Here is a 16376-nt window from a genome sequence, read left to right on the forward strand (position 1 = left end):
TATGGGGAAGGTCATTGGTCACATAAACAAGGTGACAGCAGAAAGCATAGGGTTGCACATGCCTGTCTGAAGAAGGCTGGGTCACTTTTCATCAGCTGTCTGCTACTTCTCATCATAGACTGATTCAGAGCACACTTTACTGTCTCCTGTTATCCAGGTAAAGTGCTTTGCGTTACCAAACTTTGAATTAAACAATGTAGAAATGATAGGTGTCAGCTAAGCTGTGCCAAGTATTTGACACATCACTTTTCTTGCACAGAATTCCTCACGTCTTTGGGTACCTAAGTAAAGATACATTAAAAAAAAACAAACAAAAAACAAACAAAAAAAAAAACCTTGAGAATAGCATTTAGGCTAAGGCCAGGTTTAACCCTGTCTAATACAAATCCTCGTTTTCCAAGCCAACGAAGACTTGAGAGTTATTTATTAAAAAACCATTATCACTGGATAATACAGTGATGAAGGTGATATTAATTATTGTCTCTTTCACATGCTTTTAGCATGTAATGCTCCCTATACACACGAGAAGTATAACTCTTGCTTCAGGGTAAATATCCACATATAACAAGGACTGGTATTTACACAGTTAAGCAGTGTGTAAGACTTGAAACTGTTGCTGATTTAGTAAACCAGTAATAAATTTTTTGCATAAGTTCTGTTAGCATCGTTAGGATAAAAAGCATAAGGTTATGACATTCAGCAGATAAAACATGTGTTTGACATTCTCTTCTGCCATGTTCTTTACAGATTAATAAAAGTTAAGAGACTTGATAATGTTACTTATTAGTGAATATGACCTAGAACTATTATGCTATTCTTACAGAATCAATTGTTGGAGAAATAACCCATAGAAAAGTCCTCCTCAAACTATAGACTCAATGGAAGCTGACTCACCAGAATTATCTACTATAAAATAAGACCTTCCAGTTTAACAATTTCCAGAAAATAACAAAAAAAAATGGAGTTGGGAGATTGACAGATATGATATGGAATAATTGGTAAAGTTAAAATTACATATGAAGGGACCCATGGCTGCAGCTACATATGTAGCAGAGGGTGGCATTGTCTGCCATCAATAGGAGAAGCCCTTGGACATTTTCCCAGTGTAGGGGAATGCCAGGGTGGTGAGGTGGGAGTGGGTGAGTGGGTGACTGAGCATCCCCATGGGGGGGGGGAGGTGGGAGATGAGAACCAGGAAAGGAGATAACATTTGAAATGTAAATACATAAAATATCAAACAAAAATGCAAAAATCAATCAATAAATAAATTGATCATAGTTCTTAGGGAAAAAAATTACCTACTTGTCAATTTGATTAGTCTTTTCTGTCAGGTAGCATAAAATCATTCCTCCCACACCCCTGTTGGCACTTTCCACGCATATGGTTGAAGTTTGAAGTTTGCTATATTCACATTTCCCCGGATCATCCTCTCCAGTCATCACTGGGTTGACAGCAAGATGCTGAGAGACAAATCAATCTGGACAGGACACGACTCAAGAAAAATCATTGGGACCCATGGCTTAGGTGTTTCTGCTACAACACTAAAGCAATCTCCTGTTCTGTAGAGATGCCACAGTGCCTTAGCCTAGAAACAAAAGCATCCTCTTAGCCCAAAGAAGAAAGGAGGCAAAGAGCAGGAGACTGTTAAACAAATGTGCCTGGTGTGGTTCTTAACTTGCTGTTATAAGTCTGTCCAACAAGCTGTTTTCCAACTGTGATTTCATTTACTTGAGAGGCTAAATTCTTAGTGGGGGGAGGAGGGGAAGGCCTGGCAGTAAACAGATACCAGAAAGGAAAAGTAGGACACTTTTTGCCCTAGAGAAATGTATGCAGAGCCCCACAAAGAGTTGTGCGCCTTTCTCTAAAATCGGAGATTAAATCAATTATGCAACCCCAAACTGTAGCACATGTGGAGCCTTAACAGAAAATCTGGGCAAAATTAGTCAGCCTGCCGTGATCTTTGGGAAGATGAAGTGACCAGAGTTTAGATTATTTTTGCTAAGATGGGAGAGGGAAAATATGGAGCTTAGGATTAATTCAGAAGAAAATGCAAGATAGTCTAATATTACAATAAGGTGCCTCCTGGATTTGGAAAAGCTGGTGAGAGAGAAGCTTTTGGGGGTTTGACGTCTTCAATGTGGTCTCAGTCTCACTAACAGAGGTGGTATGCTCTCCTCCGGATAGATGTTACCAGTAAATAAGAGGTGCTAGTTCTGAGACACAGTGCCCTGGATGAGGCATATGGGTCTCAGTATACATTTGTAAATGTGCTTTGAAACCTGAACATTATATATTGAGAGATGTTGCTGATATTTTCACAGACATGAATCCACTGCATAGTTACAGGTCTTCACAGTGAAAACTGTAGAAGTTCCCATGAGAAAGTGGGGGCAAGAAGGTCAGAAATCACATAGCTATGATGTAGTGGCATTGGGTTTCAATAAAATTAATGACATTCCAGGATGTGTGTGAGTGTGTGTGTGTGTTTGTGTGTGTGTGCACCCACGTGCGTGAATGTAGGACTAAGGGAGACCTAGTTGCCATTACTTAGCCTGATGGTGGGCAGTGGAAGTGGAGAAGAATTGATTCCAGATGTTAACATCACCTGAGGAGATGGAAGAACATAAGTTCTGGTATACCAAAGATAACCATTATTGATTTGGGGAATATGGTACAAATGGATTCCATGAATTTCAAGATATATAAAAATAAAACCTTTTATTACTTTATTAAAAATCTTTGATAGAATCAAGTATGAGCCTAGTTTACACTTAAGCATACCCTGTCAACGTGGTTGCTCACACCTTGAAATCAATGAACACTTTCAAGGTTAGTCACGGATCTTCCAGATCTTTCTGTTCACAGGTGTTTATTCTTTCCAATCCTTCATTTTCCACTCACATCGGGTATCCTTCTAACTGATCTCTAAGAATATACTGTGCTTCTGAATTCCAGTCTGTGGAAATGCCCATACCTCTTGTACTTTAGGAAACCTGAGCTAAAACTTTAGCATTTGGTATGAACCAAGAGGAATACATCCTCAAATGTCTTCAGATTGTTATTTATAAAGAATGCTAAATATTTTTAAATGCTTTGATATAACAAACAAAGAGAAGTATTGTCTATGTTCTGTGGGCATGTAAAACAATCCTCTTTCCCTCCTTTTCTAACATGCTCCTTAGTTGAGCCACAGTAAGTCCCAAAGCACGTGCTTTCCCACCTCTGCCTGAAATGCCACTCCTAGCCTTTACACACTGAACTCCTTAGAGTCCGAATGGTTTTACTCAGACCTTTCTCTGTCTGCTAAGTCTGGGTGAAGTGGCCCTTCTGGGCTCTAAGAACATAGCATATGTTAGTTCAAATTTTTAAACACTATAACATAAGAGCCTTTTGCCTGTTTTCTTTTCCATGTGAGCTAAGAAACTGTACTACCAGAAAAGCATAAATTCTAAAATACTAATTTTGAAATCTTTCAAAATTAAAGATATTCAATAGATTAGAAGACACTTCAGGTTTATTAAAGTTTTGATAAATAACAAATAAATAAAATGTAAAGATAATGTAATGTTTGTGAAAAGTGGTATCCATTCAGAAATAATATATTCTATGTCAAATCATATCTAGAAACTGTTGTGACTGTTCTCAAGCCCCAAAAGACCAGCAAGGTGGCTCCAACACAACTGCACTAGGGTCTTTATTTACAAGCTCAAGTTTGGGCCACACTGCTGTCTCTGACGCAGCAAAATGTGAGAATTCATTCCCCAGCCCAGTTTCATGCAAGCATTTATAGAGGCAAGAACAGGTTATCTAGCCTAGCACACATCTCATTGGGGGTGGGGGTATTTTGGCCTTTAACATAATTGGCTGGTTCTGGGAGCCAAACCATAAATCTAACTCCTGTACTTGTCCTGATTGGTAGTTGTTAGGAAGTGAAGTATCAGGGGCAGGCTTGTAACTTGGAGGTGCAAATATGTTGAGGGTAAACTGGAAACTGGTGCTAGGTACAGGACTTTAGTTAATTTGAGTTCAACCTCAGGGCAGGTTTTCTAAGATGGAGTCTAAACCCAAAAGATCTGGTCTCTTACAACCTGTATTATTTTTCAATTATTAATTATTTATTTAATGTACAATGTAACTGTTTTCAGACACATCACAAGAGGGCATCAGATCCCATTACATATGATTGTGAGCCACCATGTAGTTGCTGGAAATTGAACTCAGGATCTCTGGAAGAGCAGTGGGTGCTCTTAACCACTGAGCCATCTCTCCAACCCCCAAACTTCTATTATTACATTTGGCCCTTTAAGGACTCTTCAAGAACATAAGTCGAATTTCATGCTTCCTATACTTATAAGACACAAAGTTTTAAATATAAAATTTAAAAAGCACATCTCTTCAATTTTACTTTAAAATATTTTAGCCAACCATGACCTGGATTAGAAAGCTGTTCAGTGTCAAAACTGATTGGCTGATGCCTGGTCCACTTCTGCTCTCCTACACCATGTCTTTGTGGAAATACATGTGCCACATTTATCTATTAAAAGTGTATTTGCTTGAAAGAAGATATTAGTATTTATTTTAACCTCATAAATTATTTTATGCAAATGAGTGTTTTGCCTTCATGTGTATGAACCGCCTGTCTGATGCCCAGCAATGAATATTAAAAATATATTACTCTATATATAAGTATATATAAAAGTATCAATCTATATAAATTTTTATTCATACAAATACCAAAGTTCTGTATTATTTATGCAATAATAAAATATGAATATGCCTTTTTAGTATTTCAATAGTAGTTTGAGTAGATATGCTATTCCTGGTCAGATCTCCTGGATCTAGAATTACAGATGGTTATCAGCCACCATGTGGGTGCTCAGAATTGAACCCAGGCCCTCTGCAAGAGCAACACTTAACCACTGAGATCTCTCTCTAATCCCTGATATACTATTTTTTAACAATCAAGCACATGATTCTCTGTTTGTTCAACGGTATCATGGCTTTAGGCTGAAGAATGTAATCTATAGTTTTCTAGGGTTTGTTTCTTATTACCTAATCACCCAGTGAGTCTTGCAGAAATGTCAGTTTGGAAGGCAATAAACTATACAGGTTTGCTTCCCTGGGTCTGAGAAACCTCCAATCCTGGAAGCAATGAAAGAAGTCTCCATACACCTAGTACTTCATTTCCTGACAGTCCAAGCCATATGCTAGTGATGACCTCAGGCTTCAGGCTACAACAGTGAAGCAGCACTGACAAATGCCCATCAGTGGCCCTAAAATATGTGACGGGTTTGAGAATAAAAGTTTAAGTTCTTAGCATAATCTACTTAGCAACTAGCCAGTTCATCCCATGACTTGGCTGCAACAAGCCAGGTAAATGATATAATACTGTGTCCTGGTTCACAGATGCGTGTAAATGCACCTTTTTCATTTAGGGATTCTGTTAATATTCAAAAGTTATTAGAGCTGCATGTCTGGTGCCCAACAATGCATATTAGGATATATATTACTCAATTTATTTGGTTAAAACAAAGTATATATATTTATATAAATTTTATATTCATACAAAAACCAATATTCCATATTACTTATGCAATAATAAAATATGTATATACTTTTAGTATTTTGACATAGTTTGAGTAGATATGTTATTCCAGGTTATCCACCTCTGAAGTCTTCCTACAAATTATTACCAAAAAATTATTCACATGCAGTTTTAAAAGCATAAAGTCCCTAGTGAATTAATAATTTGTGTCAATAACATGTTGACATCAATGATAATTATGATACAAGGGACACATGTAAATGAATTGGTGCAATTCCTCATTTAAGTGAGTACCTGAATGAAAGAGATGGACCAGACAGATGCTCCTACGCAAACTACACACAAATTAGTTAATGTACCCAACAAACCAATGTTTATTTTGAGATGGTGTTGGCATTTTTAATTGGTCCAAGATAGGTTGTAAAAATTGAAGTTGGGTCACCAACATTTTACTGTGTTTTCAGACCTGCTCAGTTCCTTTCAAACAGGAGATAAATGCATCATAGTCATTTCAACGTTAACACTATAATTTCTGCCTCAAAGATTTGGACATGTGCGCATGATGTTTTCTAAGGGGTAAAAATGCACAGAGAGGATAGACCTTGGTCTATTCATAGACTTTCACCCATATACCAGTTACACACATTATCAAAAGCTGCCCATAACAAGTTTTCCAACATACATTAAACACTGCAATGTAATGAAGAGGAGACCTGAAAACTAGTGCATTATATCAGCAAAGCAGATGTAGTAAGGAAAAGGAGAACAGGCAGAACGTACCAGAAATAAGACACCAACTAAGACACAGGAAAGGGCTCCTAAGAGAGGCAGAATTGCTGGGAGCTCTTATCTTTGTGCTTTACCAAATACAAGGTTTTGAAACATGTAAGGAAAACCTGCCAATTTCAGTTTCCTCGTGCAAACTGTGACAGGATGATCCATACAGTCACGGAGACTCCCAGATTAACAGTTATTTTTTTGGAAAATTTGATGGGAGTTGCACAATGGATTTCTTGAATGGAATTTGAAATTTACTTTACACTATCTCTAATCTAGCAGCTGCCCTCTACCTCCCACCCTTCAACGCAAAGTCCTGCCTCGAGCGTTTTGCATGAGCTGTTCATCAAGGCTGAGCATGCCTTTCCCAATTGCTGTAAATCTAGATCCTTCTGTTCTCCTTGGTCAGAGGCTGCATGATTCTTTAGAACACTCTTTATTAACCACCTATCCCCTGATTTATCTAAAAATGTTATTCATGAATGTAATTCTATTACATTTATTACTTCATTACTCAAGGCTGATAGCTATTAACTTCTAGTATGTGGTACATTTAATAAAACTTGGGAACATGTTGAAGTAGGGCCTGCCACCAATGCTACTAAGCTTGAAAACCTTCTGAGTTCAGTTCAATTTCCAGAATCTACAACCCACGTGGTGGATGGAGAGAACCAAATTATACACCTTGTCCACAAACCTCCACAGGTGCAGAACACAAAACTAAATTCTCTTTCTCTCTCCCTCTCTCTGTCTCTCTCTGTCTCTCTGTCTCTGTCTCTCTCTCTCTCTCTCTCTCTCTCACACACACACACACACACACACACACACACACACATATAAACACATACCCACATGCAATTAATAAAAAATGAAGTAAAAATTTTATAAAAAGGCTAAACCCAAAACTTAAGTTGCTAAAGAATAGATAAAGGATGTTGGGTGTCATGGTTATAGAAAGTTACCACCTCACAATATCATAAGTTATACATGATAGCTGGTTATACATAATGGCTGGACAAACAGCTCTGCAGTTAAGAGTGGAAATGAGTCATTTGGAGAACCTCAGGTAGTTTCCTAACACTCCTAATCAGAGGGTTTAAAATGGCCTTTACCTCTAGCTCCATGTCAGAGGCAGAAGCTGAGACCCTCCTCTAGACTCCAAATGCTCATTTCTACACAAAGACACATACTTGTATACATAATCAAAACTAAATATTTTCAAAGAAATATATATATTGTGTCGAGATGTTTGTTGTTATTGTTACATTTTTGGCTACATTGGTTAGACCTTGACCATTTATCAGCCACTATAATAACAATCCCCAGAGCACAATGGGCAGTTGTCTTTCTGGGTTCCTTTATCTGCTATACTTTCTGCTCATACGTGTGTTCTAGTAAGACAAACATGGAACAAATACTGTAACCGACTCTGAAGATCATGACTTTGATCTCCAATTTAGTTCCAAGTGTAGTATTCTATGATTCTGAAAGTCAGATGATATCTTTGGCCAGCATCCACTGCCTTGATATCTTAACCACCAAGAACTAAAATTCCACACTGTTAGGATTTGGATCAAATAGCATCACCAGGCAGATATATGCTCTGGAATATGCTGCATCAATGTCCACATCTCTGAAGTTTGTTTACTAATTAGACATGCTATCTCTCTCATGTTGGGATTTCCGTAGGTGTGGACAGATGGGTTGAAAGTCTTCCTTCAGGCATAATGCACATAGGATTGGACAGATGGGTTCTAATAAGCAACCTTTAGGCCTGGAACACATGGATGAAAGAGAGAAAACAAACACCATTATCTAGTGATGGGTAAAATCAAGTTATGAATAGACATAATTTTATTTTATTTTTTAGACATAATTTTAAAAATACCCAAAGTATCGAAAGAAAATCTGGAGGCAGACACGGTGCTGATTTCTTTCAAAGGTTCAAATTTCAGTCTGCAAGTTATAGGTAATAAGTGACCCCAGAGTCCTGGAAAGAAGGACTCTAGTCATGAGATATTGACCTCAAACACTTTTTTGCTGACACATGCAGAGATCATTTCATTAAATATTTCCACCAGTGATTAGATGACTGTTTTATAGATAGCTAAACAAATGAGAGAATAGTCTTAATCAGAAATGAAAATATCAGAATCCCGATGATTCCCAGGACAGAGGAATGAGTGAAAATAATGTAATGAAGGAACAAAGGTGGTAGACTTAAGGGTCCCAATACCCGAGGTAAAACAAAAGAATCCCTGTACATGTGTACAGTGGGAAAATAGGTAGTTGGGGTAGAGCATGGAGAAGGAGCAAGAATTACAGCTGACAAGATCCTTGCCAAGCCTAACAGCATGAGGTGGCTGGGAAAGTCAGTTGACTTATTGGCTCAATTGGTGGGAGCACCATGTCTGTTCCCGTAGCTGGAAGCCAAACTATGCCGAACAACTTCTGCTAATGCCCATGTTCCTAAGGGGCCATCTCTAGTGTGTGTCATGTTTCAGGTGGTGCTTGCTTATCAACACAGAGCAGGTGAGCTCTCTCTGCCTTCTAGCCCTGGTGAAAAGAGACAGGTTAGAGTACTCATTCCTGTAAGACACTCTCATCGAGTTGAGTCCCTGCCATGCAAACACTCATACATCTCCACACTTGTAAGTCTGGATTCCAGAAACAGATCCCTCTCTCTGCCTTTTACAGCAAAGCATAGGATACATATCCAGTCTTACTTGCCCTAAGGTGTACACCCTGACAAACATGCAATTGTGTGCATGGTTCATTTGCTTAAGTATTTTTTTAAAAAGTGTTCAATTCATGTTATTGATCTGTGTATGAATGTCTTGATTGATGAAGTAACATAAGGTGTCACATATCAAGCATCTAACATAAGACAGTGTGAGTAGCTGTCTCTGATCATTTATGTAGCTCATGTCCCTGTGGTAAATTTCATGACTATAAGTGTGACAGACAAGGAGATGGAGGTTCCCTGGAAATTTTACTTAAAGGTCAAATAGTTAGTGTGAGGCTGTGGTGGGTTTGACCCCATGTTATGTGACTTAAAAGTCCCTCTAGGGCAACAAACAGAAATCGACCACAGAAAAAGAAAAGGAAGAACTGGGAGTCCCCACCGTCTACATGTAAACATGCCCTGAGAAACTCATTTCTAACCTTAGGCCTCCCCAGCCTATGTGAGGTAGCAGATGCCTGCTATCTCCCATTTCCAAGAATGCTTTCTCCAAGAACTTGACTATCATTACATCCCCAAGCCAATGCTCAGAAATTACTCACCTACTTTCAGCTCCCCTCCTGCAATGAGTAAGCACGCCACGCTCAGAACATTGCTTCTGTCCACAGGGAATTCTAAGGTGCCCAACACATAGAGGCGTCTGAGCCCTGGGAGATCGGTATCCACAACAACAGTCTTGTCTGCAGGAGACAAAAAAATAAAATAAAATAAAATGTGACTCGGGGAAGACAAGAGCCCCTTCTCTCTTTCATGAAGGTTTTGTTTCTTGAAATTCAGAAGTTGTTAGTGTTGTTACCCTAACCAGGCCAGATACAACAACCAAAATAGATATTCTATATGAGACAGTCTTATTAACAAATAGGAAAGAATGTCAGTCATGTGTAGCAAATTTTCTCTCTTCTTAATACAACAAATGCTATAGCCAAAAAAATTAATCTTACTTATGTCCAAACATACCCCAAATACAACCCCAAATTAATACAAGTTTAGTACATAAAGATATGAAGTCCCTATGCTTCATACCTGTGTCCTCAATTTTGAGTCCAGTTTCAGGGCATACAGAACAATAGCTAAGGCCTTATCCTTGGAAAGATAAACAGTTTGGTTCTAAAGCTCACTCTGCTAGATGGAAGAGCAATTTCATCCTTCTATGTCTCCAGTATCTTGTCTGTGGAAGAGGAATGAAAATAGTATTTCCTTCCTCACAGGCCTTTTCTAAGCATTAAAATATTTAATAGATGAGGGTGTTTATGCAGCATGGTAACTCTCCAATTTCCACAATGTAAATACAAAACCCATAGTGTACCCTCAGTAAGTGCTGAAGAGAACCATTGTGTACAAATATCCATTTGCTTGGCATGCTTATAGGGCTTATGGATGACTTCAAACCATTATTCTCCTCCATTCACCCCTCCTCCCTTCACCCTCCTCCCTTCACCCTCATCCCATCACCTTCCACTCTTTGCTCCTCCTCCTTCCACCCTCCTCTCTTCACCCTCATTCCTTCACCCTCATTCCATCACCTTCCTTTCTTCACTCCTCCTCCGTTAATCCCTCCTCCCTTCACCCTCCTCCCTTTATCCCTCCTTTCTTCATCCCTCTCAAGAAAAGCCTTTTCTGTATAACTTCAGGAGAAATAATCACAGATTTTGCCTCAACTTGACAATAAAATGATGTACGAATAAAAGATTTTCACTTAAAACAGTAAATATTTCATGTAGGCTGGAGTGTTAAGTGTTTCTCTCTTCAACATGAATTAAAGATGTTCAATAAATGTTTCTGCTTAAATTTCAAGTACCACAATCAATGCCGGGTATATAGATTTTTTAAAGTTCTTTTGCTAGTATAATGTCATTTTACATCCCAGGAAACAGTGTACTCTGCCATTCATAGGGACTTGGCCGGGCAAATTAATTTGTCATGAGCAAGTGTGTTGTGAGTGCTTACATGGCTCCTTAGATAGAAGACCAGACATGCTCTCCTGTGGGAAAGACTAGGAGGCTGCAAGCCTTCTTCCTCTTGGGCTCACAGGTTTAGACCCCAGCTGTCTTTATAGTGAAAATAAGCCATGTGACTGAGTTATAGCCAATAACATGGAGGCATACTTCCAGTATAACACCTTCAGCCTAGTCCATACTCTTTGCACCTCAGTTCTCTCAGCTGAGCACAAACAGCGAATCTCAAAGTTGCTACGTGGTCCAGCATCATCAGCACCACCCACTACATGAAGAACAATGCTGGGTTTGAGCTGACAGTGAAGCACTCCTCATCTCCTCCTTACAGCTCTCCATTACTACCGCCTCTGGAGAAACAACCAGTCTCTTTCATACTCCCAATTCACCATCTACATATTTAAGTCAGAACACTAATATGTATTATTTGAGTTACATCCACACATGATTCCACATTGGTCGTTATTCCACATTGAGTCTGTCCTTCCTGTCCTCATTTTAGAGGAGGACACTAATCATTTATAAAGGGAGTTGTGCTTATTTTAATTTTGAAAATAAAGACATTAAACAAAATTTTCCAGCTTTGGAGAATTTAGTACATACACTGTCAATTCAAGAGTTCATCACATTACTAACAGGTATATAATAACTCTTTATACAAATGAAGACATAGATCTCAGTCTCATCCCAGCCTCTTTTCAAAATATTCCAACAGAAGAGTAAAATATCAAGACAATGTTCTATGTATTAAGCAGGTTCACAATTTTGAAGTAAAAAGTTATTTCAAGCAAATACCTTTAAAGAAGTTGTGTGCAAATGGCCATCATGTGTCCCAAACTATAGTCAATGTTTGCATATAGAACTTGATTACACAAAACAATAAATACAAATAAATGATTTGTTTGCTCACAGAATGTGCACAGAAACACATACATGCAGTCTATACACTAATGTGCACCCATGCACATGCGCACGCATGCATACACACACATACACACACACACACACACACACACACACACACACATACACACACATACAACTTCTTGAAGGTAACTCCTATGTAAAGCTATGACAAATACATAGGATTAGGGTTTTTTTTTCTTTTAGAATATGCCAATCTTGAAGGAACTCTCCCTCTCAATTGTCCTTCCTATTCCAAATTTCTCAAACAATTTCCTAGGAATCACACACAGATTAACTGCATGGGACCAGTATATGGCTTTTTTGCTTGTGTTTATTTTATCAGGATCTAAAACAAAATTTAGTGTACATTAGGTTTTCAGAGCCATACCAAGAAATACACACATACATACAATCCAGTAGCATCCAGGGGAGAAGGGATGGGTTGCAGGGAAAAGAAGTATTAATATTGTTTCTTTGGGAGTTATATTTGGAATTTTCAAGTTTCCTAGACTCAACTCTACAACTTTGTTGTTCCTTGCGTTTCCTACAATATGTCAAACCTTTCAATAAGTTGGAAATTAAAGATGAGTGACAGGTGTTTCTTATCATTACATGATATAAATATTCATAAAATAATGCTATATAGACTTGAAGTGATGCTATAATTTAATTAAATTGATGTGGTCTGATATTTTTATTTCCAGATACTTCTGATTGGAAAATATAGTAAGGTATTATGTTACAATGAAATAAACAAATAAATGTATCTCACTTAACCTTTTCTGTTAAAGGGCTTCTCCCTGTATCACAATTGTAGAGATGACACTGCTGTGAAACAGGAAATGCACACTTCATGCTGAAACTGGCCCCAGAGCAGACAAGCTTCTGGGTCAAACTGTCCTCAGATATATGGACACCTTGGATTATTTTTTTTTTGTCCTGGTGTGAATTCGAACCAATATGCCACACTCTACAAGTGACATCATCTCTGAAATTCCTCGAAGCATTTCTAGAGGTCATTCATAAAAAGTTCTATAACTCACTTAATAAATAGAAATGATGGGCCACCTCTATCTTCCCTGGCCCCTGGTACTTTCCACCTATTCCTAGTTGAGTGCAGCTCCTCCACCCTATTCTGTCAGTGACCAATCTATCCTCCTTGAGAGAGTGAGATCTGGCATATGGAGGGAACCATCTGGAATTTCTGTTGCTCAATGGGAGGCTGATGGGGGAGCTGATCTGGAAAGAGCCTCCAAAAAGAAATAATGAGTTCCAGATGTAATTAAAGACTGTCTTTCTCCCCAAAGGGGCTTAGGACCAACCATGGGGTGATATCTCTGGGTACAGAATCACACTCTTTTGCCTCTTGCTCATCCATCAAGTTCTAAACACCACTATAGTTATCCTGGTATCTCTTGCCAAGCAACTGTTTTGGTATTGATTTCTTAGTATGTTCTTTTTTTTATTTTAAAAAAAGCTTTAAAAGAATTATCTGGAAACTTAGCTCTAAGAAATATCTTCAGGATCTCCCTGTGTAGTGGACATAAATAATAATAATTTTTTAAAAAGGTGACCAAATCTTTTACAAATACATCACTCTCCTCAAGAACACAAAAGTTTAGACCTGGCCCAAGAGTAAAGACAGATGTCTCTGGGGGAGAGTAGGACTTCTTTTTGTACCAGGAGTAACTTAACTAACACATTCATGAAATACTTCATATATCTTCAACCCTAGATTTAAACTCAGTTTTCCCTCACAAAAGTCTAAGAATCAAGGTCACTATTAGGAAGCATTCCAAGAGTCTGACACTTGTCTAAATCCTGCAGAAATGAGATCAAGGGCAAAGGGCACAAATCTTGGGAACAATGATCGGGTCACATACATAGCCATGAATTAGGGGAGACAGAACCACTGTTTGTATGGTAGGTACTGTATCAGGCCCCATAACTTAGGTGGAGAGGACAGTTTCCACTACAACTCTCCATTGTGGGGTTAGCAGCCTGTCCCAACAGAGGACATAAATAAGGCTTCTGAGGAAGAGCAAGAGCACGCAGGGCACAGAGGGACACACAAGGAGCAATTTATTTGCAGGGTGTTATTTTCCTGCACCTTCCATAAGTAATGGGTCTGTGTCTGCCTCCAGACTCAGCTGCAATATTTTCCTGTAAATGCACAAACCAAATAAACAGTAAATGCTAATGTCATTGGATCTCTAGTAAATGAGATAGCCCTTCCTTAAATAAAAGAGGGGGAAGTATTCTTAGCCCAGAATGCAAAGTTCTTGGTGATACCTCCCATCTTGTTTTAAAGGATTAGACCATCATAATTTATAAATATGGCCAAGAACAATAGCCAAAGATAGTGGAAGATTTTATATGCATAAATAATTCACAGGGATGAAAGGTTAACATGACTGAAAAATTAACATCCAGGAGACACGTTACTGAAACAATGGCCTAACTTCTCAAGAGTTCTCTCCAGCACTGAGAAACTTAACAAAACTCTGCTCGGAGGTCAGGAAGCATTCTCTCTGCAACAGCACTGTGTTCCATGAGCTGCAAGCTTTAGTGTGTGCTTAAAAAAAATAAAATCCACACAGGTGGTTTCTTTATTCTATACTGACTATCATCCCCCCTTTTTTTTCAAACTAGTCTTAAAAATAGGCAAAAGAAACAGTTTGCAAAGGGCCCGGAGGCACGATTCGAGAAAGAGAGGCAGGTTCCTCACACCTTGATGGAAAACCATCTGCCTCTCTCTCTCTCTCTCTCTCTCTGTGTGTGTGTGTGTGTGTGTGTGTGTGTGTGTGTGTATGTATGTTTGTGTGTGAAAGAGAGAGAAAGAGAGAGAGAGAGAGAGAGAGAGAGAGAGAGAGAGCAACAAAGACTCAGACAGCAAGGAGAGAGACTGGGAAAAGAGGAGATAATAACCCCCCACGTTTATACTACACACTACCATTCCCACCCCACTCCCACATACACTCTGAGTGCCTTTTCCAATCCTGTACAGACATGCATAATTCTCACAGCAGAATCAGCCCTTTAAATTATGATATTTTAATTGATCAATAAAATGTTTAACATACAATGTTTGCCTCTTCCTCTAGACTATACCATCTGTTCCACATAAACAAAAAAAAATGGTGAATCTGGGTAATAAGGAGGTTTTTTGAAAGTAAAATTACCAACAGTGTCAGATCAATCCTCTGAACTCCAAATTCTTAAAGTGCCAGAAAGTGCTATGACCTTCATAATGATGACAGAAAATTAATACCTTTTCTCACTTCTCTGGTTTTTGTGTTTTCATTCAGAGATGGTGCTGTGCTACTATGTTGGCTACTTTTATGTCAGCCTGACATAAACTGGAATCATTCTGGAAAGAGGAGCATCAATGTTCCCACAAGACTGGGCAGAGGTGCTTTTCTTGATTGATGATTGAAGTGGGAGGGCCCAGCTCACCGTGGTAGGTGATATCACACCTGGGCGGGTGGCCCTGGGTACTCTAAGCAAGCAAGTTGAGCAAAGCATGAGGACTAAGCCAGTCATCAGTGATCCTCCATTGTCTCTGCATCAGTTTCTGTTTTGAGTTCCTGCCTTGACTTCCATGTTTGATAAAATGACAAGCTGTAAGATGAATCAAGCCTTTCTTTACCAAGTTGCTTTCGGTCCGGTTGTATCATCACAGCAATAGAGATTCTAACTGACACAGCTACTGTTCTCTATAAAACCTCAAAAACGTCAGACAGGCTGACTTAAAGTTGCAGCTTCAAACATAAAACATAAGTCCTCTGCTTGTACCAATGTGTCAAAGTTGGGGGGAAAACAAACCTTGAAATCTGAAGAGCAAATACGCATTTTGATAAATTTGAGGTTAAGTGTTAAGCGATGGCCACATAAGCTTTCTACTTCAGTTCATTATAAATAAATATGGGCTGATGTGAAGATTGGTGATAAATCACTTTCTCCAATCCTAATAGTGCATATGTGAATAGGCAAACATATTATGTGGGAAGAAAAAGCTGGTAACTCTCAGGCAGCCCAATTAATATATATTTTACATGCTACAGTTTGTTAAAACCAAAATAAGCTTGAAACGTATTCCAATGATTGTTTGTTTTGATTTGTTTCCCGAAGAAAAACAATGAGACCAATTTCTAATGAATCCATGCATGTTCACAGTTTAGTGCTGAAGGAAAAAGGGTGGAGCCCTACAAAATCATTTGCTCCTGAAGGAAGCTCTTTAGGCAAAGATCTGTGCAGCAACTATTCTATTCAGAGTTATTTCCCCATGAGTTCCTCTTGGAGACAAAGCCCTGTTTTAGTTTCTACTTCAAACAAAGAGAACAATATATTCCAAAATTTATAAGATTCTTCATTTTTATTCACTACTATTGATTATTTGTTTTCAAGATGTTAATATATTTTTGTAACTAGAAGAAAATCCCAAAACATTACT

At 38.5% G+C, this 16376-nt stretch overlaps 1 protein-coding gene across 1 annotated transcript in view; it reads right to left on the reverse strand.

The window, feature by feature from the left end:
• Positions 1-16376, reverse strand: part of PKHD1 (PKHD1 ciliary IPT domain containing fibrocystin/polyductin) — a gene marked incomplete at both ends in the record, with an annotated part of 432805 nt that overhangs the window by 143592 nt on the left and 272837 nt on the right. The window contains one exon of the mRNA XM_080917462.1: positions 9608-9745. Within this exon, the coding sequence (XP_080773588.1) occupies positions 9608-9745 (138 nt within the window). The remainder of the gene's footprint in view (positions 1-9607; positions 9746-16376) is intronic.

This window comes from Micromys minutus (assembly GCF_963924665.1).
Source record: "Micromys minutus genome assembly, chromosome: 5".
Taxonomy (NCBI): domain Eukaryota; kingdom Metazoa; phylum Chordata; class Mammalia; order Rodentia; family Muridae; genus Micromys; species Micromys minutus.